This window comes from Artemia sp. Qi Xiang Cuo, chromosome 7 (assembly GCF_049724085.1).
Source record: "Artemia sp. Qi Xiang Cuo chromosome 7, ASM4972408v1, whole genome shotgun sequence".
Taxonomy (NCBI): Eukaryota; Metazoa; Arthropoda; class Branchiopoda; order Anostraca; family Artemiidae; genus Artemia; species Artemia sp. Qi Xiang Cuo.
Window position 1 is genome coordinate 52,814,562 of NC_142800.1, and position 25,712 is coordinate 52,840,273.

Consider the following 25,712-nt stretch of genomic DNA (forward strand, 5'->3'; position numbering starts at 1 on the left):
GACATCGAGTCAACGTATAAATAAAGTTTTATTGTGAATAAATCTATTCAGTGATTAATTATTGTGTATTAAGAGTAAAAAGAAGAGAAAGTAATTAAAAGTAATTAACTTTCGATAAAAAAAAGAATGCAGTGATATATACAAATTTTGAGTGTTTCTTTTTACTATATATAGGTAACAAATTATGCTTTATATGTATACTAATGTGAATATTTATTTTAAATACAGCCTTAGCTATTGTTTTTTGGAAATAAAATTTTTCGTAGCATCCTTTCGGATCAATTTTTCTTTCAATCATATTTTGACATATTTTTAGAAAGTAACAAATTTTGAAGCCACTTTAAATGTATCCTGATACTATCATCTCATACCATCAGAAACTAAAACATACTTGATCAACAGGTATTTTAGAAACTATAGCAGTATTACAGACTTTACTACAAGTTCATCAGAAAGTGAGATAAAATCAGAACTTAATTTAGGCCTAGAGAATGTACTACACAGCCCAAATGGCTTATATTATTGAAATATGTGAAAATGCTTTGTGCGGGAAAAATGTGTGAAAATTTAAAAATCAAAAATGTTATGTGTAATTTATCCAAGGTATTCCTAAAACGAAACAAAAACGGTATATCAACCACATCACACAGATAAATTAAATTATTAATGGGAATTAAAATTTAAACTCAAATAATTCATAAGATTTTCTAATATAACTTGAAATCTAATTTAAGCAAAACCACTAATATAATGTTTAAGCTGCTTGGGGTCAAGTTAAAACAGAAGATGCATATGAAGAAGGGTAAAAAGAGTATTTTTCAGTCCTAGAGACAGAGAAAAAGAGATACAAGTATGAGTTTTAAAGTACCGTCTATCGACAAAAAAGAACATTGATTTGATTAGACGAGAACACCAACCTTAAGAAAACTCGCCACGGGCTTATTCGCATAAAGATAACAAGATGGCATCTTTTGGGCTTTAAACGTAAAGGAACGGTCCGAAGTATGGTATATATACAGTTGGGACGCCACGTTCTTTAAATGGGGAGTATTGTAGTAAAGCTTTTTAATTTAGTTAATTATGAATTTAGTAAAAATATATTAAGACGCAAATACAAAGTTTAGAAATACTACTTTTTATTAAGATAAGGAATATATCCTGCCAAGTTTCTGCTTAACGGGAAATTTAGAAATCAACACTTCCCAGCTATTGCGTCGGTTGGTTAAAGGAAGGTGTGGTTGATAAAAATGTATAAAAGATACATTTTGTGAGAAGGGGCAGATTCAGACTGATACTAACTTTATGCCGGACTGACCTCTGGTCCTTTGTTCTTAGAAATACCTTGGAATCTCGTCGGATCATTATAAGTGTCTAAGTATTCTATTATATGTTAATGTAGTTTTCCGAGACTTGTAGTCTACTTGGGACAGCCAGTCCCAATAGAAAATATATATCTAGTATTATTATATGTTAATTGAATAAAAGTATTGCATTATAGCCAATCTCTCTACGATCTACCTTTAGCCCCTCGAACATACCGAGTCGGTACGCCTCATTAGTTCGGTCATAGCCTAAGGCACGCTACCAAAGTTTAAATACCTTAAGGCCAGAGTTTACCTCCCCTATAAAGGGAGAAATAAAGGCATCTACGACTACACCACCCAAATACCATAAAAACAACATCACAACAAAATGTATTCCACATATTGTGACCATTCTGTCTTGTTTTTAAGTGGAATGTATTTGTTATTGAATAAGAACGATTTGCGTCAGATTCGTATCGCTTATTTTAGATATTACAAATTTTTATTCTACCTTCCCACTTCATATCGTAATACACGTAATATTGAGAAGTATGGTGCTACCGACATTATCCAATCGTTTGAATTACTTAGTAATAATTTGACGAGAAATGCCTTTGTGTCCCATGGCCCAAACCATAATACTTTCCGTGTGTTTTTGTCACTGATTAAGGTTTAAGTTATCTTTATTTCTGTGTATTTGATTTTTTTTTACTTTTTAGTGTACTTTACTCCGCTTGTTCTGTATAAAAGTGGGTTATAAATAAATTATTATTATTATACCTTTAGATTTTACTTGATTTCTGCTGTCCCTGAGGATAAGTCTGGGGATGAAAGTATGCTAAGGATAATAAGGATAGTGTATGATCTATGAAAATCTGTTTCATATCCACAAAGACAAATAACGAGTCAATGAATGCATTGGATTTGTATAACTTGGGCTATATATTTGCACATTAAGGGGATGAGGGTAAGGTTAGGTTAATTTACTTTGACACCACTATCCCCTCCCCTTCTAATGTGCAAATATATAGCCCAATTTATATTATTTTATAAATCACATTTTGGCATATTTCATTAGGATTAACATAGCTTTACTTCTTGGGTGTGTTCCGTATAATTAACAAACACCTATTTTTTTTATACAAGATGAAGTATGACCGATGCTTATCGAAATTTGTGAAGTGTGGGATACATTTTTTCCATGAAGATATAAAAATGTCATTTTCAAAATCGTTGCTGGTATCTCAGTAATTATACCAGCTCAACTAGAGTACAAAGAAAATATTTTCTATATTTTTTTGGGGAAAACACCGGGGTTTGGAATCGACAAGGGAAAAAAATTTAAAAAGAAAAAGCAAATATTTCGATTAGATCACCGATAACCAATTTTCAATGACTGGGGTATAGACCAAGGGCACCAATTCAGAAAAATACAGGAATTAAGCAAAGATTTCGTTTTATTCTCTGCACAAAGATGCAAAGAGCCGCTTTTCAAAATTTCACGGGTAATTTTCGCTTGAGAAAAAAACAAAACGTCAATTAAAAGGTATTTTTCCAGATCTAGGGGGGTAATTTTACTCCCTTCCTGTAGGTGGGCCTGTTAGGAACATGGTAAAGAAAATAACAGTTATTATTACAATCATAAAGATTCTTATAATTCTAATGATTTCTAGTCTATAATCTTGTGATTTATGTGCTGGTTCAGTTATTTATTTTCCAAAATCTATTGATTTTTTTTCACCAGTTGAAATAAATCCCTGTGAAATTAAACTGTAAATAATTGAAAAATTCCAAATAGTAGTTGTATTTAGAGCACTTGGAATATAATTCTCCTCGAGTGTGAAGTTTTGATGTTTAGAAACAAATGAAATCTAGTAAACGTTAATTTTGCCCTGCCAAAGGTTTAGCACTTGTCTGTATCATAACGGCCGTCATTGCAGAAATAAAGAAGAAACAGAATATTGTAGTTACAATATGGACTTGGTTCTTAAGAGAAAAAGAGAAATTGAGCAACAAATTCAACAAAAAAAGCATTATAGGGGAAACAGCTTGGATATAGTAGAAAAGAGAGACAATAATCAACAGTCTCTTAACAAACTCCATTCAAAAAGGTAGACTTTTTTGTGGCTAAAATCTAGCCTATGAGGAATTTTATGGTTTCAAACAGAGGTTTAATTTTCTAGGGGGAAGAAGGGAAGTGTCCCTCCCAGACCCTGTTTTGGCCCCTAGCTGAAACTTAGTTTCTTCCAAAATTTTGTCAAAACCAAGTCAAGCGTGAGTAGGCTAGCCTACTTCGAGCATCCACAGAAATGGGTCAATTTTCTTTAGCATATCTTTACCTTTATGGCACTATATGGCTTGGTCAATATATACCAAATCATATTATTGAGTTAGGACTATAGTGAATACACCATTCGATGCCTTTTTTTTGTGCTGATTACGAATATAATAAGCATTTCTCTCGGAAATGAATTTCAGCCCCCCCCTTATATATGCCAATTCAGGGTTAGGTTAGGTATAGCCTATATAGGGGGGGGGCTGGAATTCATTTCCGATAGAAATGCTTATTATATTTGTAATCAGCATAAAAAAAGGCATCAAATGGTGTATTCACTTTATTGAAACTCAATAATATGATTTGGTATATATTGACCTATGGCTTATTTTTCAGTTTTTACTGTTATTTTCACTTGGTTTGGGGAAATTGGCTCCAACCACCCCCCCCCCTCCCCACACACACACACACAGGATTTTATATATTGTATTATATATATGTATATATATATATATATATATATATATATATATATATATATATCTATATATATTTATATATATATATATATATATATATATATATATATATATATATATATATATATATATATATATATATATATATATATATATATATATATATATATATATATATATATATATATATATATATATATATATATATATATATATATATATATATATATATATATATATATATATATATATATATATATATATATATATATATATATATATATATATATATATATATATATATATATATATATATATATATATATATATATATATATATATATATATATATATATATATATATATATATATATATATATATATATATATATATATATATATATATAGGGGGGGGTGGAGGGGAAGTTTAAACTTACCTCTCATTTACATCAGAAATAAAATTACCCCCCACCCCCCTAATGTGGAAATATATACCCTGAATTGGTATATATATGGGTGGGGGCTAAAATTCATTTACAACAAAAAAAATTATTATATTTGTCAAGAGCATAATAAAAGCATTGAGTGGTATATTCACTTTAGTTGTAACTCAATAATATGATTTGGCAAATATTTAACAATTTTTTTCACAGTTCATATTAGGCTACTGACTTACATATAAAGTGAACATACCACTCAATGCCTTTTTTATGCCCTTTGCAAATATAGGCTAATAATTGCTTCCATTGCAAATTCAGATAAACCCACCCCTTAATGTGCAAATATATATCCTGAATTAGAATATACCATGAATTATCAAAGGCAAAGTTTTGAAAAGCAAAATTCAACCCTATTTTTAGATAAATTTCTAGGCAGTGGCAGATCCAGGATTTTTTTTAGGGGGGAGAGGGTGGCAACAAGGGTTGATCTGATAAACTTGCATTAGGAGCAAGTTTAATTAATGCAAACTTGTGTTAATTAAGTAAATTACACTACTTTTAGACTATGTTTAGGGGTGTGTGTCCCCCCCCCCTGGAGCTGACACTATAATATAGCTAGGATGAATGTGAAAACATCATTTAATGCCTTTTTAATTCAGTAATTGGTTCTGTTGCAAATTGCATCTTGAGCCCTTAAAGAGGCCCCAATGGTATTTTATGTGAATTATATAAGGACATAAAAAAAAGCATCAAATGATAATTTCACTTTCATCCTAGCTAAATTATATGGCCCACTGCAAATTTACCATGAATCCCTTCCCCCCCCCCTAATGTGGAAATATACACCCTCAATTCTCAACAGAAAGGTTTCAAATTGCAAAATTCAGTGTTATTTTTGTCAACAGTGTTTGAAAAACTTGAAACAGAAGGAAAATGTTTTATATTTGAGTTGCCTAATAAATAAGATTTGAATTGTTATAAATAAGTATTTTTGGAATATATTACCCTTGAACAAGTTATTTATAAACTAGTAATATGTTTTTAACTGCTTTTCAGTGACTTAACTAGTATTGATAATTTCTTTGTGTGGTTACAAAAATGAAATACATTAGGGGCCCCTTTAAGGGCTCAAGATTGAATTTGCAACAGAAGCAATTATTGAATTATGAAAGAGCATAAAAAAGGCATCAAATGATGTTTGCACTTTCATCCTAGCTAAATTATAGTGCCACCTTGAAATTTACCTATTTTTGTTGATGGCATTCAAAAAACTTGAAATGGTAGGAAAATCTTGAATATTTGAGTTGCCTAATAAATGAGGTTTGAATTGTTATAAATAAGTATTTTTGGAATATGTTACTCTTGAACAACTTATTTAAAAACTAGTGATACCTTTTTAACCACTTCTCAATAACTTATCTAGTGTTGATAACTTCTTTATGTGGCTACAATTCAGGATATATATTTGCATTAGGGGGATGGGATGGGTAAATTTGAATTTGCAATAGATTATTATTTTTGTAAAGAGCATAAAAAGGCATAGAGTGGTATATTCCCTTTATTTGTAAGTCAACAATATGAACTGCAAAAATTTACCCAAAAGAGTAGTACTCTTTGGTATTGCTTTTTTGGTAAAACTCCAGTTTAACTACTTTTTGCTTTCTTGGAAAGGGCATAGATTAGGAAAATGAAACTTTCAGGTACAGGTCCACACACTAAATTATATCCCAGGAAATTATTTTGAATTTCCTTCTTCAACTCCATCTCCCTCTAGAGGGCAGTGACCTTTAATGACCTTCAAAAATATTATATGTTATGAGAGTGAAACCTTGCATAGCACATCTTCTGCTTAAATAAAGTACAAGAAAACATGTTTTCAGCTTCACTAATTTACTCAATTTCAATTTATGATGTTTCTGCAAAAGATCTGCAAATATATATCCTAGATTTAGAAAAAAAACCATTGATATGATCTAAAATTCCACTCAAATAACTGGAATTGCATTTTCAGAAGTAAAACCCCAAAAAAAAGAAACTGATAACTGAAAATTAAGGTAAAATGTCATTTTGTAAAAATTTTTGAAGGAATTTGCCTACTTTTAGTAGGCAAACTTCTAAGACTTAAAAATAAGAAGAGGGTTAACATGGAAGCTTGGCCCTGGATTCATTACTGAATGTTTTATCTTCATCACCTAACCCCCTTCCAAGATAGCAAAAGTTGCTAAACTAGAATTTTACTACTTTTTCAATAGGATATGATACCTAGGGTGAAAAAAAACAATATGCAATTGAGCAAAATTATGTAGAACTCCAACCCTCACATCTTGTTACCAAATAGGTATTGACAAAAAATATATATATCAATGAATAGCTAAAAGTAAGCTATGCATCAATATGGTTATTACTAAAATCATTTAAGATCAAAGACTTTAAAATACCAACTAGGCCTATCCTATTTTGATGTACATATCATTTCATTGTTTCAGTTTTATTCTCATATTAACAGAAAGCTGATTTTTTTTTTATTCTAAAAATATAACTTTTATTGCTTGATATTTATTCTATAAATCCCAGTATTAAAGATAAATTTTGATCAAACAGCCACAAATATCCTGTTATGAGTTTTTTTCAAATGTAAATCAGAAAAACCAGTTTCTTAAACTTTTCTTGTTTTCCACTGTTGTATACATAATTTTAGTATTATTAATGGTTTATTTAAATGTATCATGATTAATACAATCAATTATTCTGCAATATGAAAATATATATTCTACCATTTTTTTTTTACCTGTCATCATTGACTGCATACGGGGTTTGTCAAATTTTTTTTACCTTTCTTTTGGTTAGTGAGGGAAAAAGGTTGGGAAACACTGCTATAGAATATTAAAATGATATTCAACTGCACTTTGTATCAAGATAAAGTATCTAGCTAGACAGCAGTGGCAGATCCAGGGGAGGGGCAAGATGGGCATGCTGCCCCCCCCCCCTAACGTAGTCTAAAGTAGTGTAGTTTACTTAATTAACACAAGTTTGCATTAATTAAACTTGCTCCTAATGCAAGTTTATTAACAGAAAGCTGATTTTTTTCTGATTCTAAAAATATAACTTTTATTGCTTGATATTTATTCTATAAATCCCAGTATTAAAGATAAATTTTGATCAAACAGCCACAAATATCCTGTTATGAGTTTTTTCAAATGTAAAACAGAAAAAACAGTTTCTTAAACTTTTCTTGTTTTCCACTTTTGTATACATAATTTTAGTATTATTAATGGTTTATTTAAATGTATCATGATTAATACAATCAATTATTCTGCAATATGAAAATATATATTCTACCATTTTTTTTTACCTGTCATCATTGACTGCATAGGGGGTTTGTCAAATTTTTTTGGACCTTTCTTTTGGTTAGTGAGGGAAAAAGGTTGGGAAACACTGCTATAGAATATTAAAATGATATTCAACTGCACTTTCTATCAAGATAAAGTATCTAGCTAGACAGCAGTGGCAGATCCAGGGGAGGGGCAAGATGGGCATGCACCCCCCCCCCCCTAACATAGTCTAAAGTAGTGTAATTTACTTAATTAACACAAGTTTGCATTAATTAAACTTGCTCCTAATGCAAGTTTATTGAATCAACCTATTTTACACCTCCCCCCCCCAAAAAAAAAAAAAAATGAGATCTGCCATGGTTAGTCAGATGATACTATTTCTAATAATCTTACATGTATACCTACTTAGCTGAATATTTGATTGTCTATGTGCATTACTAGCCTAAATATCTACCTAGCTCAATAAGGATTGAACTAAGTTCACAGCCTCATTATCTAACTAGGTAGCCTGTTTGATGTTTATTCAACAGGTCAGATAATTAATTCTCTTACATAAAGCATAAATATTGAACTAGGTGGATAATAACATATCTTAGACTTTCAGATATATATATATATATATATATATATATATATATATATATATATATATATATATATATATATATATATATATATATATATATATATATATATATATATCCTACTAGGCAGATAAATAAATTCTCAAAGCAATTTGATGATAGTATCTAACTAGCCAGATATTTATTTCTCTTATGTGAAGTATGAATGTCTAGCTAGTTAGATTATACTTTGTCCCAACCTGTCTTATATTTTCCAACTAGGCAGATAAGGAAATTCTAGTTGGATAAATATCAAAGGGGTTTAGATAAAGTATTATTCACCTACTTAGAGAGGCTAAGTTAGCTGTTGCTTATCAACTAATTTAAGCATAAATGATATGCCCTCCATATCAGTTTGGATTTCAGCATGGCTTAGGGTGTTCTGAAGCTGTTACTGCAGCAAATGTTTTAGTTAATACAGATAATAGCTGTGAAATGTTTGTTTTCGCTGGACATGATATTCTTCAGGTGTTCAACTCACTGGTGCATGCCACCATGCTTTTGTTTGTAGAAAAACAAGGAGTGAATATGTCTGTCATTAGTGCTTTCTGAGACATGTACTCAAGGCTGAAAATTTTCTTTAATCTGCCTCCTGATAAATATAGTCCTTCCAAACCATTTGACAAACTTGTTGATGTTTGCAAAGGTGCCAGGCAGGGAGCTGTCTCTTCCTCAACAATTTTCAGTAATTATGTCCTAGATTCTCAAGCACAGTGCCCCTCACAATTTCCATAATTTACTTCTACAATAATCAGGGATTTGTTTCATTAGTTGTATTGTTTATTTTTATGCAATGTTTGGTTTATTTGTCAACGTCTTTGTTTTGTCATGTTTTGTGTTATGATTTTTCTTGGTCTTTCTTTTTGTTGTTTTCTTTGCTCTGTCATTAGTTTTGTTAACTTGGTGGGTTCTCAATGAATTTTTTTGTTCACATAAATGATGATACTAAAATTCATTTTGATGTTTTAGAATCCCCTCCTGAAAATATTTGAAGGATTATTAACTTTCAATGTTGTTCTCATAACTGCCTTCAGCAAAGCAATATAAAACTTATGTTTGTAAGATTCTAAAAAAAAAAATGGGTACCTTTTACAAATTAAATTTGGCTTAGAATCCATCTCAAGTGGATGGAACTATTTTGTCAAGGCATACAGTTTTAGAGAAGCTGATTTTAAGCCAAAATCATGTAGACCTTTTTTATAAATTCAGATAGGTATAGATGTAATTGTTCAAATAATTTGAGCTTCCTCAGTGCCAACTCTGAATTAACATCTACCCCACCTTTGTCAAACACAGTTGGTGCTGGACAACAGGTCACAAAAGCTTGAAAATAATAATACTTTGTGTGTCATCTCTAGCAATGTTGACTCTCTTACAAACAAGCTTATAATTATCCAAGTGCTCCTAAAAGATGAAGAAGCAGATATTGCTGGGTTAGTGGAGATTCTGCCAAAATTTACTACAATACCTGCTACCAAAAGTTTGTTGCAGATATCTGACTTTCAGGTCTTCACTAATCTGGGGTGGCCAAACTGCAGAAGAGGAGTTGGTATCTATGTCAGAGAGGGTTTCCAGGTTAGTCTTATTAACTGTCTAATTTTCTATGTACCCTGGGTGGAAAGTTTGTGGCTTGATATTACTCTTCAACAAAATAAAAAAAAACTGTATTGGGTGTGTATATAGAAACCCTAATGCACCCAGCCTTGATGATTGTGAAATATATATCAAAACTGACATGGATTATGGGGCATCTATGGTATCATCTGATTGGATAATTATTGGTGATTTCAACTTTCCATTAATTGAGTGGGTTGATGGTCTTGGTCATTCAGTTTCTAGTAATGTAGATTCACTTTTTGTGTCTTGCTTATCTGACAACGTCCTTCATCAAATGGTTGACAAGGCATCATGACAACCAGAATCCTTCCTTGTTGGATCATGTAATTTTGAGCAATCCATATTCCCCTATCAGAGATGAATTTCTTCCTCTAGTTGGCAACAGCAACTACTCAGTCATCCTCTCTGTGTTGTCCTTGAATACATGTCTGCAACCTAATCTTTGTCCTCAAAATTTTACTGACTATCAAGCAATAGAGAAGGAACTAGCCTCAGGAACATATCATGGACAAATGTTAAGGCCTCCTATCAACTGAGAAAAAGCACTCCCATGTCATCTACTAAAAACACTTCCATTCATCACAAAGGATGCAAAAAGAATAATCAACAGGAAAGCCAGAGCCTGGGAAAGATACAACAAGGATAAAACACAAGAAAATTAGAAAGGGTATGCTAAGGAGTTTTGCCTCCAATGTAGTTAGGAAACTGAAGTTAACATGAGGAGAAGCTTGCTGCAGATATCATGGCAAATCCCAAATCTTTCTGTAGACATGTTTCTGCTAAGAATCCTAACCATCACACCATCCCTGACCTCAAACATAATGACATAACCCACTCATTGCCTGTAGATAAGGCTAATGTATTGAATATCCAGTTAATCTCTGCCTTCACCATCCAATCTTGTCCAACTATCCCTGCAGTACCATCAAACTTAATATGTCATCCAATCCCAAAATTATCAATTACCAAAGGTATGGTCTTAAATAGCTTGGAAAAAATTGATGTTAATAAATCCAAAGGACCATATGGGATACATCCAAGGTTTCTCAAGGAATGCTGAATTGTTCTCAGTTCTCCCTTGTGTAGACTCTTCCAGCTGTCCCTACAAAAAGGAGAACTACCATTGGGATTGGAAAACACCATATGTCACACCAATCCACAAAAAAAGCCCCAAAGATCATGCAGAAAATGACTGTCCCATCAGCATCACTTCTGCAGTTGTAAAGGTGCTTGAGGGACTTGTCAACAGAACTCTAATTCAACACTTCGAAATTAACAACTTTCTCACTTCAACTCTGCATGGCTTCAGATCTTTATGATCCTTTGATACCTATCTAATACACACATACAAGTATGTTACATCATTGTTGGATAATGATTTACCTGTCAACATGGGGTTCCTTGACCTCTCAAAAACACTTGACAGGGTTCGCCATGAAGTCCTTATCACTAAACAAAATGCAGCAGCTGTTGATGATGCTTTTGCCCAAAGGAGCGAAAGTTTCCTTTCAGAAAGAATGCAATTTGTGAGAGTTCATGACTCTCAAGGTGTCCCTCGTTTCTCCTTGCCGACAACTGTTTTAAGCACTGTTCCCCAGGGGATCATTCTTGGGCCAAGTCTCTTCAACTTATATATAAATCATGCACCCAATCTTCTCTCAAACCTCCTCACTCTTGATGCTGATGATTCAAAACTTGTTGGTAAAGCAGCTACAGCCTCTGACCTGCAATCTATCCAAAAGGACCTCGATATTCTTGGGACTTGGGCTGATACATGGCTCCTCTCTTTCAATGCTGACAAATGCCATGTAATCCACTTTGGCAGTCATATTACATATCAGCAGTACCATCTACAAGGTAATTCGATTTTTTTCTTAAATAAAACGCCTTGAAAAAACTAAACAAGGTCATTATTATTTTCATAATCTATATTGCAAATCCTAGGCTAGTAACATTCTTTCAACCCTAGTTTGTTTTCAAATCATCATGGAAAACTATCTACTAGGCAAATGAACCTTTCAGGAATGTGTCTACAATCTAAATAAGAGTTCAAGAAGAGGTTTCAAGGTAGCCTACCCACCTCTAATCATTTTTTCCCTTTAGGGCCCCAAATTCTTGGTGAACTTAAAACACGGTGTGATCAATAAATAAAACCCTCAGAAAGAGATCTACATCCCAAATATGGGTCTTACAGGGCTCAGAATTAGACCCTATAAGTCTCTTTTTTGGCAGAAGTCCCTTCCAAAGTCTCTTTTTATGCAGAAAATCCCTTAACTCCCTTAAAATGTGCTATTTGGGAGCATGGTATAATTGAAAACTGAAGCTGAAAAAAATTATATATTTGAAAGACCTTCTTTAGTTAATATAGCTTCTCTGTAAATCTGGTTGTACTGGTCTCTTGGTTATGTTTTTCCAGTTCAGAAAGAAGCAACAAAACAGTGGGAAATTTATCTGAGTTCTAAGTGTCTATTAACTGTTGTAAACATAGGCAGCTAATAACATCACAAAATTAGCCTATAAGGTGTGTGCAATAGATGGGTCACATTGCTATTGTTCAAAGATAGAGAGTAACATGGGTGGGTGGGATGGATTGGTCATATTCTGGTAATGATCAAGTTTCTTGTGGCTTCATAAAATGAACCATACCAGTATGAATTTGTTCAAATTGACTTTTATTCCAGTTGTACGAATTCTATATTCTTTCCCTCTAGAGGTTATTTAATAAACTAATAGCTGGCTGACTGAGAAGAGAGTACCATGAATGGAATATTCAGATGGCATAAACAGTGATCAGTTGCAGTCACACTTTTATTTTAGCCTGTCATTTTTGTCAAGTTTTCTTTGAAATTGTTGCTAAAGTCACTTTTTTTGCTGTTTTAAAACTCGATTTAGTTAGTGCTTATATCAGTGAGCTAGAAAGGTAATGTAAACACTTGGACAACAGACTGTTGCCTGTCGGAAATTAGTAATGTTCATATGACACAGGAGTATGAAAAAAAAAATTGAAATTCCAAAACAACATCTTTAAATGTTTACAGATAATTTTTCATAAGCTGTACGTTTATTTTTCATCACAAGCTTTTGATTGTGCCCTTAACCCTTTTCAGTTGGACTGGCGGATCCAGAGGATGAAGGTGATCCTTCTCCCTCCTGTTAGGCCTTGCACCATTCAAATCAATCACAACAAACCCTTATAATTAAGTCTCCACTTGTAGATTCTCAGTCACGCATTGTCAGTTTTATTGATGAAATGTCCCACTTTGCCAAATTTTTTTTCGACAAATAACAAAATGTCCTATTTTTTTCCTCCATTTGATTTAACGTATTTAATGAACTGAAATTGATGGAAAAACTGTCACCAAGTCAAGTTAATAAAATTAAATGGGTTCTAAAATCGTATTGTAAAACTATATGATAAAATTGTATGGGTCCAAACTAGTTGCAAGTTTTTCTTCCCTTGCTCCAGTTAAGCCCCCTGGTACTTAAAGTCCTCGCTTAAGCGGAGGTTAAGGGCCCTCCATAAAATTTTCAAAAAATTCTATAAGTCTGGACCACCCAAAAAGAGAGTAAAAAGAAGAAAATCACAACCACACACCACAAAATCACAATTTGATTATTTGCTTTTATGAAATGTGCATTGAAAAAGTGAATATAATGAAAAATACACTTTGTAAAATAAACAAATAAAAATATGTTTTGAGAGAATGCCAGAAAAAGGGAGGCTTCCCATATAATAGTTCCATTTAGAACATCCCAGTGAGGTGACAGACGTTGGGTTCTGCTGTTCGCAAAGTGATTGATCAGCAGCCAGCATTCTTGGAGTGTGTTATGTATTACATACCATCAAAGAAACATTTGAAGAGTGTTGCATCGTCAGCAAAGTACCTCAAGATTATAAGCTACCTAAAAAGGAAAAATGTGTCTGCAGAACTCGAATTTGTGCATCCAAGCCTTCTACGAAATTCATAGCAGCGTTCCAGAAGAACGAACCCCTTGTGCACACTCTTCATGCCGAGATGAAAACTTGCTTCTCATTGTTTTGGTAAGACTTCTGAAATCTGACATTCTGATGTCTGCTGATGAGATTTCTACCATTTTCCTTGTGAACTTGGACAGCTATTTGCTGAACAGTATTGTAGGTGGTCAGGTTGAGATTGTGCTAAATGCTCAGAAGCTCACCTTTGCAGAAAGACATGGGTTCCCTTGAAGGATGTGGTGGTATTTTAAAGCAGCTGCCAAACACTTGATCCAGAATTGCCCCATCTCTTCCAATAGCCTTCTCAGAGTGCTTAGGTGTCTGGATCCCACAAAAAGGAAAAGAGTAGAAGTCTGTCAGATATAGTTGTGCTTGCTTGATAGACCTCATTATGAGTAAGTGTTAACCATTTGTCACGTGTCAACCATTTCTGGCATCAAATCTTCTCTATGATGGAAGCTTTTGGTGGGCAAAAGTATACGCTTTTGTTGAAGCTTGTAAAAGCTTTGTTGACATCATCCCACAGTAGTATTGACGTAAAGAGGGGTTTTTCACTCTCAGGAACACTTCTTCTGTCGGACAGAGCCTCTATGTCAGAAAGAGTCCTGAATGCGAAGCTGTATGTGATTGACGAATTGAACATATATGGAGGCAAACCCAAAAGTTTTTCTATTCCCAAAGCATTGTTGACTTTTGCTTGGTCAAAATACCAAGACTATGTGGAGAGCAAGACAAAAGAACAAGCTGCTGAACGAAATGTCCAAGACGAAGAGAAAAAGGGGGTTGAACTTAGTTGGCATATCCAGAGGCGTCATTTAGGGGGGGGGGCTGTCTGGGGCTATAGCCCCATCCTGATTTTAGAAGTAGCCCAGATCATTTGTCACAATCTCGGTCGATTTGATTTGAAGGGTGAAAAAAAACTGCGTAAAAAAATGTTCGCAATTAAAACAAATCCGTTTCTAATATAGCTGTACTTCACATCAATAAATTGTGGGCTTCTTTTCCACACATTAATTTGGTATTCCTTTTTCATATATCGCGACATATTTTTATTGCATTGTTGTTACAGCCACGGTGACCAACTTTCATTACAATAGACCCAGGATCAGTAATAAAATTATAAATTATAATTGCAATGGAGCAGTGATCCCCTCCATATATACGTATTATGTTCTCTATATTTCTTTGAGACTGTTTCTGAATCTGTTCTGAGTCATGTGTGACTCAGGTCTTCTCTGTTTCTGGACTTGGTAAATAAAACATTATTTTGTACAACAGCAGACTTTTTGCGTTCCTAGTATCCATAGACGTATTATTAATAGAAGCCAGACCGTGTGGGATTTTGAAAGTTCCTTGTGCTTTTTCTTCTTTGCCTCCAGTGAACATGTTAAATTTGAAATTTGATTTCGTTCAAAATGATTAGTTTATGAATTTTGTTTCTCGAATTGTCTTGAAATTTAGCTTTTTGAATTTTGAAAAAATCAGAGTGGGAATTTCCGACCAGTAATGTTTTTTAATATTCAGGAAAGATAAGAAAGACAAGAAAGCTATATTATATAAAAGGAAAATTCAAAGAATCGATAGAAATCTTGAAGAATGATACTTAATCTCACACACCAAAAATCATAACAAAACGAGAATATGAAAAAGGAGAAGATTTGTTAATAAGACAGTTAAAAATATTGTACTGACAATCAAAGACCAAATATTTCGACTTCACAAATGAAAGGCTTTATCAGTGGGGGGCGGGGGGGCTTAGCTTGAACCAACCTATATAAAAAAGTGAAAAAACATGAAAAATTTAACAAATAAGAGCTATACACGAACAACCTGAGCCTTAAAATAAAAACTCAGACCTAGGAATTGGTGTCATTTCAAGGAAATCTACGATGGGGGAGAGGAATTTACTGTTGAACATCCAGAGGGAGGTGAAAATCTGTTGATTTTTACATTACCTTGAAAATACCAGGGCAGTGTCATGAGGGACCAATTTTCAGGTGGGCAAGCCCGTTATATATCAATTGCACCGCATACAATTTACATTAACTGCCATCCTCATAGACTCAACCTTTTGTTGGGTGATTCCATTCAGAACTTGGTATGAATGGCTTCTTTTTTATCCACTCTTCAAGAGCAGTACTGTTTATCCGCGAATAGCAGTACAACCTACCAACTATTTGTTAATGATCAGAAAGCCACTGACGTAACTGGTCTTCAGCTGGAGAAATCCTCTACTACAAGATGGGCATACTGGACTAGATTGGTGAACAAAGTACTGAATAGATAAAACTGTATTTTGCGTGTTTCATCAATTATCAAAATATCTAGTGACGGAGAATCTGCAGCTCAGGCCCACGGATTAGTAATCATACTTCAGACATTTGAATTTATATTTATACTTCATCTAGCGGAAAAAAAAATTGCGCCACGAACTCTGTCTGAGCAGCTGCAGAAGTTAGACATAGTTTTCTCTAGTTTTATTGTAGGTACGCGAGATAAAATTATAGACATGCCAACTGACGATGGTTTTGATAAAACCTTTCATAAAGCAAAACAATTTTCTTGTGAGTGCAGTCTCACTGGAAATCTTTTGCAAAATTCTTTGAATTCTGATTTTTCATGTAAAAGACCAAAGCTCTCGCTTCGTGAATGCTTCCTGCACTTTACCAATACTAGCCGACCAGCTAGTGTAGTATTGCATTACAAAGAAGCTTACATTGACACAACTCTGTTGGCCTCGCAAGTGGATCTTGTGAGAAGATGTACCCTCATTAGCTAATATGCCAAAAGATTTCTTTGTGCTTCGCGATTGTCTGAAAGCACTGTCAATAGTGTATTTCGCAGTTTTGAAAATTATGCAAATCTTCATTACTCTGTCTATCACAACATGAGAGATTTTTTTTCTGCATTAAGCCTGATTAAAAGCTATTTAAGATCAACAGTAGGTGATGAAAGACTCAGTTATCTGATGTTGATATTTAGTGGAAAGGCTCTTATGAAATAGCTTGACTTCAATGGTATGGTTAGAAAATATATTTAAATATATAAAAATATTGTATAAAATTAAAGAATATAAAATGTATGGTTAGAAAAATGAGACCTTGTCGGTTCTCAGTGTTACAATAAAACTGTGAATTACTTTCCAACTTAAGTTCTCTCTGTATTCATTAAACACTTTTAAATTGCTTCTTACTATTATTAGTCGATTATGGGAGAGGCCTGTGCTAACCACTATGAAGATATATTGCTCTTTAACAACTGTGAGCCGACCAATTAAGGAGGCCTATAGAGGTTGCTTAGCCCCCCCCCCCTTAGTTCAGAGTGAAATGACGCCACTGGGCATATCTAGCAAAAAAGACCTTGATATATTTGAGGAATCATTGCAAGAAAAAGTGGGCCTCTGAAAAACAAAAACGAGCAATTGTTGATGCCCTGTTGAAAGAAGTCATTGATTGCTTACAAAGAGTAGTGGCTTTAAGCGATTCCGTGGATATCGCTTTGGCCAATTCCCTACTAGAGGGTGCCATGAAAACGAGAGAAAATGAAGAAACGAAAGGATGAAAAAGAGCGGGCTGAAAAGGACATGCAAAAGTTGGGCCTGATAGTTTAACAATCTGTCAAAGAAGTCGAAGAAGTGAATGAGTAACCTTGCAAGCTGAAGTTTCATAGATTGTTTTACTTGTTTTTAGTCTTGGATTTGCTTTTCTTTTTTCATTTTAAATAAACATAACTGAAAGTTGGAACAAAAATAAAATGGAAAAACAAAGAAAACCTGTCTCCAGGGAAAATGAGTTCCTTTGGAGGCTCACGAATATGATGATTCTTAGGGTGACTTTGCCACAGTTTCTGATTCGTGGGTAAAGGAATGTTTTGACCATGAATGGCATTCAAAATTCCTTCCCACTTTGGTCCGTATTGGTCCATTTTTCCACCCCCTAAAAGTCCCTTGACAGGTCATCAAGTCCCTTTTCTAATGAGCAAGAATCATTTCGAGCCCTGGTCTTAGCAAGAGCTTGATGACACCTTCACTGGCCATAATTTAGGCTGTTAGAGTATTCCTGAAAGTTTTGTTCACCTAGCCCTAGCTTGACAACTTTTCCAAATGACAAAACTCCCATGTTGAAGTTTCACCATAGATGTCCACAAAAAAATAGCTTCTAGAAATCATATCTATTTCCTTGTTTTTTTAAATTTTTACTCTCCCCCCCCCGTATTACTTTTAGCAGCGTTAAAGTTTCTTGGATTAATACTGTAAAGATACTAAATGCACACTTCTATTCTTTTTATCAACAGATTGTTGTAATTTTTGAAGTGGAAACTGAACAAAAGTAAAATACACCTATGCCAGCACTGTTACCTTGCCCTCTTGGATCCCCCTTCTCCTTTTGCAGAATATTGCCTGAGTCATCCTGTCTAGCTGGGTTTCTGGGAACCATTAGGACGTGTATATCAGGAAAAATGAGTATTACATTCTCTGTGTTTTTCAGAGAAATGTTTGTAAAAAGTGTCCATTGAAACTTGGAAATAAATCAACAGCCAAAATTATTGACTGAAAAAATGTTTTCATATCCTTACTTCTTCTCTTTCCCCTACTCCAGCACACTAAACTTCTCACAAACTTAGAAAATATTTTTGACAGATAGGCTAGTTTTTTAAGAGTCGATTAAAAGCCCAAATTCACATTTGCACATATGGAAGGGGTGAGTCAGTTTGAATCCCCTAGAACCTATGGTTCATGCACTTTTTTATGATATGCTATGTGCTTAGATAAAAAGATTCCCACCCCATAAAGTCATGCACTTCATTAAACACTAAAAAACACTTTCATTACCACCATTTGGTCTAAAGGTCCATTACTGAAAGCTTTATTCATCAAGCAACAACTGTTCCAGTCTAAGAAAAGCTACTCTGTTCCTATTTACATAATTTTCGGTTCAAAATATACAAGAAGATTACAGTTTTCTTTCAAATGGCTTGCCTCTACTAATTTGTCTTGCCTTGCACAAGGATCAGTGTTCTCTGTTTCTGAAAGCCACTCTTATATGAAAGGCGAATTCAGTTGTTTTGTCACTACTTTCTATGCTAAACTGCTCTACAGGGGAATGTTATCTTACGTTTTACTTGGCTCATGAAGGAAAACAGGCAAAGTTTGACAGGTAATAAAGTCAGAGGCGAAGTAATGCTTGACTTTATGGGATGGCAACCAGAAACCCCTATTTTGGAACACCCTAGTTGGCTATCCATATTGTTGTCATATGAAAACATGGGTTCAAGCATGGCATGCATGAAGAGAGATGTTCCTTCTATAAAAAAAAAAGGGGAGAGGAAATGTCATCAACAGTGACTATGAATTATTATCTCATTTTTTTTCTCTCTTTTTGGTTTTATGCTGCTGACTCAGTTTGAAATGTTTGTAATTAAACTTATTGCAGAGGTATATCAAAAGAATCATGTAATTCAAACAGTGACAATGAATGCACAGAGACTAGAAGCTCAAGCACAGAAGTATCTTCAAATAATCCAGCTCCTGCCATTCAGCTGAAGTTTAGCAATGATGGGTCTTTTCTAGAGCAATTCAAAAAGCTGACTGAGAGCAACGTATTACCATGTATGCCATCAAGCTGCATCAAAAAGGAAATTGGTGAGCATTTATTGTTAGGCCTATGCATGTGGAGGGATTTAGGCTATAGACATTTTCGTAAATGTGTAACTTCAAGGAACTAAGTATAAAAATATTCAAGTAATGTTAGTAGTTATCATCTGAATTCAAATGTGTATCCTGGCATCAATTGAATGCAACACAAGTAAAAATTGTGCATTAGAATAGTACATGTAAAAAAGTAAGCTTATGTAACTACAAGGTAACAACACAATAGATGTGTCTGATACTTTGAGGGTATGAGATGACAAAACATATGAAAATCATTCAGGTTTATGCTCAATTTTTTTTTATTATTATTTTTTTTTTTTTTTTAGTATAAATACCTTAGGAATAATATTGGATCTCGAGTACATGTAAAAAAGTGCAATCCCTCTCTCTATGTGTAGATATATAAATGCACTCTACTAACTGGTTAGCATTTAAATTCAACTGGCTGCTTAGCTAAAATAGTGAGTTAAAAAGGATATGCAGTAATTAATCACATCTTGGATGCAACTATATTTCAAAATCGGTTCTGATTTTTTTTTTTTTTTCTTTTTTTTTTTTTTTTTTTTCTTGGTATTGGGAAATGTGCTACTGTGTTTCTGACAATGGCAGTAAAAGGGAGACATGTCTATATATCCAAATAATTAATACTTTTTAAAAGTATCACTCAGTCATTATAATACAGCTGAGTATAGATATTTATGGTATTGTATCAATTGCTGGTTAATGTTATGTTTATTTAGACTAGGAACACTAAATTATCTGTCGTGTATTGTTAAACTGAAGAGCAGTTTAATATCTTAAGCGTATTGGAGGTAGAAATTGTTCTATTAGAGTGAATTTACTAAGGAATTTACACTACATCTTTTTCGTATTCTTTTTCTTTGGGTGTATTCGTATTCTTTTTTCGTATTCTTTTAAAGGAATGTGAATTCCTTTAAACTTTAAAAAGATATTTTATGAGAAACAATCATTAATCCAAAATATTTATCTCATCTTGCAACAGTAAAGCGTAGACGCTATCTTAGAAATATAAATCTCAAAGGGGAAGCTACAAAAAGTACTAATGAAGCATGTAAAACTTTAAAGAAATAAAGTTTTATTTAGATGATTGAAATTGAGACTGAAACTAAATTGTTTTGGCGATATATGGGGTAGCTAACCCAGTTAGCTGCCACATATATAGCCATACAAATTTAGTTTCAATTTCAATCCTCTAAATAAGCCCCCATTTCTTTGAAGTTTGACATGATTAATTGGTACTTTTTGTAGCTTTCCCCATGAAATGTATATTTTTAAGATAGCGTGTAGACTCTATTGTTGTCCAAAATGATGTTTGGTCCATTTTTTCGAGAATTCCCCTAGCAGATCTTTTTAATTGTTTCCATTTGTAGAGACATATAATTATGTTTTGTATGAGGTAGGGGAGATTGACTATGCTTGGAACAAACAAAAGTTTTAATACCTCTATCTCAGAGACCACCTGACATCCAGTTTTGTACTCTTCATCAAACAGTTCGTCTTAACTAACTGTAAGTAAGGAGCGACCCGGCTCAATAGTAACCGAAACTCTAAAGAACGGAATTTTGACACCAATAGATACATCAAAAGAATCGGATTTTTAAGCTGATTTCAAATATAAAAGTTTTTTTCAAAATTAGTCCTACCCATCAAAAGTTACGCGCCTGAGAAAATGTGTCTTATATTCGAAAAAGGAGGAACGATCCTCTAAAAGTTATACAACCTTAATGAAAATCGCATCGCCGGACTCATTACCTTAAGAGGCTCCTCTGTAAAAGTTGATTCATGCTGTCTGCAAAAATATAGAATTTTGTATTTTTTGCTTGAAGAAATATCACGGATGCATGTTTATTTGTTGTTTTTTTTTATTCTTATTTCCCAAGGGTAATCGTATCAACCCAGTGATTGTAGAATATCGCGGGAGGGTTCATTCGAACGGAAATTAAAAGCTCTAGTGCCCTTTTTAAGTGACAAAAAAATGGAGGGCAACTAGGCTCCCTCCCACGCACTTTTTTTCCAAAAGTCTCCCTATCAAAATTTTGAGATGGCCATTTTGTTCAGCATGATCGAAAATATAATAACTATATCTTTGAGGATGACTTAATCCCCCACAGTACCCGGGGGAAGGGCTGCAAGTTATTAACTTTACCCAATGTTTACATATAGTATTGGTTACTGCGAAGTATACAGATGTTTTCAGGTTTTTTTTTCTGGTGGCTGGGGGGGGGGGGCGGGGGTAACGTGGGAAGAACTTTCCATGGAGAAATTTTTCATGGGGGAAGGGACATTGTTATGAAGGGGTGCCGGATTTCCCAGCATTATTCAAAAAAACGATAAGAAATCAAATTAAAACAACGAGTTTTTCAACTGAAAGTAAGGAGCAACATCAAAACTTAAAATGAACAGAAATTATTACGTATATGACTTTGTTCGCCCCCTAGTCAATAAATCTCTCTTTGCGCTAAAGATTTTTTAGTACTTTCATTAGAGCTATTTATTCTAATTAACGGCCTTTGTGATTAAGGGGTCATTCTTAAAGAATTGGAACAAAATTCGAACCCCCTAATGTACGTTTTAAAAATATATGAATATAGAAGTTCGTTACGTAAGTTAATTCGTAAATAAATAAAATTAAACAACTTTCGAGAAAGCCATTTAACCAAGAAAAAGTAAAATTGATATGCAAATTTCGTTTTAATTATTCATGTATGGTGAGCCAAAATCAAAACCTGCATTAATTCAAAATCGTTCAGAAATTAAATTTTAATTTTTTTAACTGAAAGTAAGGAGCAAAATTAAAAGTTAAAACCAGAAATTATTCCGTATATAAAGAGGGCTGTCCCCTCCTCAACACCTCGCTCTTTACGCTAAAGTTAGACTCTTTCTCACTACTCTACTTTTTAGAACAATATAAAAACTTTAGTGTAAAGAGCGCGGTGTTGAGGAGGGGACAGCCCCTTTCATATACGGAATAATTTCTGTTCATTTTAAGTTTTAACGTCGCTCCTTACTTTCAGTTGAAAAAAAAACTTGTTTTTTTTATTTAATGCCATAATTAAGCCACATTATTTAGCCACTCCGTGTAATTTTTCTCATTGTTCTTATTGTTTTTCTTTAAATGAATTAATGCTAAAAACTTAGACATTGTTGTTTGCTGTCTCCCAAAATTTTGAAAAGTGACTAGAGTCATTATGAATAATAGCATAGACATTGATGATAAAGAAGGAATGTGTTATTAAATTCCTTTTTTCTCATTATTTTATTGTCTAACTTATGTAAAAATTTGTACTGAGCTATTGAAAAAAACACAGCTGTGATTCAAAACTATAACTATCTTTTATTTTTTATTGGATGTATGTCTGGTTTGAACAATAACAATCATAATAGAGTTCCTTTTTTTTTGGATTAGTGGGAAAATATACTCTTTAGGCTTAAATTTATTCAAATATCCTGGGGAGGAGAGAATATGAACTTGGAAAATGGGTCTAGCCCCGCGCCTTTTTTCTATAAGTGTAATGACATTAAATATATGACACATTAAAGGGTTTTATAAATTGGAATTTAATATGGGGCACAATTCAGAAGTCATGACATTGACAAAAATTGTCTTGATATGTTTAGGTTGCTGACTTTCACATTTAGGTAGTTTTTCGTAGAAACAGTTCATAACCCCTTTATCTCTTTAAATAGCCCTGTATTTGAGCCTTTATCAGAAAAACAGATTATTTAGATTAACTAAAATTAATTTTTATTTTATTTTTTATTACACTTTATAGAATCTCAAAACACTGAGTGACATCTGAAATGAGATGTAATTGATATGAAATTCAGATCTTGTTTTTAGATTTAACTAACTGTCCAATTTTTAATTTTGTTTTATTTGACTTGCCTAAAAGGGTGAAAAGTTTTTCCAGTTTCACCTAGTGAGCAGGAGATGCTAGAAGATGTACGTCAGTTTGCTGCAAAAGTTGCTAAAGAGGGCGATCATTTGGAGGATGACATGAGGTCAGCTGCTGGCACTAATTCAGTATTCAGGTGCTTGAACCTATTTTTATTTATATATATTTATATATATATATATATATATATATATATATATATATATATATATATATATATATATATATATATATATATATATATATATATATATATATATATATATATATATATATATATATATATATATATATATATATATATATATATATATATATATATATATATATATATATATATATATATATATATATATATATATATATATATATATATATATATATATATATATATATATATATATATATATATATATATATATATATATATATATATATATATATATATATATATATATATATATATATATATATATATATATATATATATATATATATATATATATATATATATATATATATATATATATATATATATATATATATATATATATATATGAAAAAATGCTTCTAGAATATAAACAAAATATATATTTAAGTCAAGCATAGTATAAAAAAAAATCAATCAATTTTTTTAATCAAACTGTTTATTTTATTAGAAAGATTGAATATTTTCATTTGAGAATGAAATCTTTCAAGACTGGTACAGCTGCCTTGACAGTACTCCATTGGATCGGTGCAATTTTTTAGTAAGTTTCTGATTGTTTAGGCTCCATTCACGTAGATAGCAGCTTTGGTTTCATGTTTCAATGCATCAGTTACTTCTGGATGGTTAACATAACATTTACTTATAACTTGCAATACAATCCAATGTTGTCAAATCACAGCTCCGCGGTGACTAAGTGACATCAGTATTTCAGCTGGCTGTTCAATATCCAAAAACAGTTCTCAAAAGATCAATGGTCACGTTAGCTGTGGGGCAAGCACCCCTGTCTGGTTTAAACGAAACATCATCCATGTCATATTCATTAGTTTTTGCAAACGAAAATTCGTTTTGGATAGTGCAGTAACGTTTGCTGCAATGGGTAAGAATGACTTCTTGCTCATTTTTAAAGACAATGGCTCAACAATTGATATCCGACCAAAAATGGCACCAAACAATTATTCATTGTGGATGTTTAGGCTTCTCAGTAGCCTGGTCCCTAAAATGCGACAATTTTTCTTCACAGGCTCCGAGATGGAAATGAGACCCATCAGAAAATATTATTATTTGCCCTTTATTTTAGTTTTTGAGAATTTGATTGTGTTCAATGCCCAAAATAAAATGTTTTGCTCCCAAGATACAGATGCTTAGGAACTACGTTTGGGCTTGCATATGGTATGCCATATTTGCTTGTGAAAACTTAAAAAAAAAATTTTTTAATTTTTCACACGTTTTTTTCACAGAGACATAACAAAAAACAACACCTTTTATACATCCGCTTCTTTTCTGTATACAGGTATATATCTTTATAGCCATTTCCGAAATAAATTTTCAGTGGAATTTTTTTCTTAGGTTGATTTACTTTTCCCTAGGAAGTCTTTTACTTGATACCATTAAAATATGAATTTTTCTGAACGCAAGCTCCCCTTGTTATTGCTGAGTGTCTGTTATTAGTAAAAAAATGACTTTGCCCCTTTGCAGTGCTGTGAAGGACAGCAGAATTGTATGCGCTGTAAAGACTGTTATTTTTTAGTAAATAAATTAATGCAGATGCACTTCAGCTGTAATCGTCATCCTTAAATGCACAGGTAGAAGATGGATCTATTGATAAATCTATTCATTACACCAAAATACCAATAGTAAATTAAATCAGATTCCCTTAAATGCATAATTCCCTGTGAAGGACAAGTTTACAAAGTGAAAGAAAAAATTTGAGATTTATTTTATATTACCAGTTTTCTTTTTAATTGAATATGTATAGCTGATCTATAAAGAGTTCTCAGTAGTACTTTAATTACAATTCCATTTGCTTTTCCCATTTATGCTCATTAAACACTAATTAACGCATTTTAAAAACTTAATAAATATACAGTTAGTTATTCATATGGTAGCTTCC

At 32.8% G+C, this 25,712-nt stretch overlaps 1 protein-coding gene across 3 annotated transcripts in view; it reads left to right on the top strand.

Moving 5' to 3' along the window:
* The first annotated feature begins 3,277 nt into the window (after positions 1-3,277).
* The window catches only part of LOC148950415 (SURP and G-patch domain-containing protein 1-like), a 41,545-nt gene continuing 19,110 nt past the window's right edge, over positions 3,278-25,712 (top strand). The window contains exons 1-4 of one of the 3 annotated variants that reach the window (XM_089092390.1): positions 3,278-3,415; positions 9,960-10,028; positions 19,479-19,687; positions 23,620-23,749. In XM_089092390.1, coding sequence (XP_088948516.1) covers positions 3,279-3,415; positions 9,960-10,028; positions 19,479-19,687; positions 23,620-23,749 — 545 coding nt within the window. In that variant the 5' untranslated portion in view covers position 3,278. The remainder of the gene's footprint in view (positions 3,416-9,959; positions 10,029-19,478; positions 19,688-23,619; positions 23,750-25,712) is intronic. The other 2 variants (XM_089092391.1, XM_089092392.1) reach the window with 2 other exon arrangements.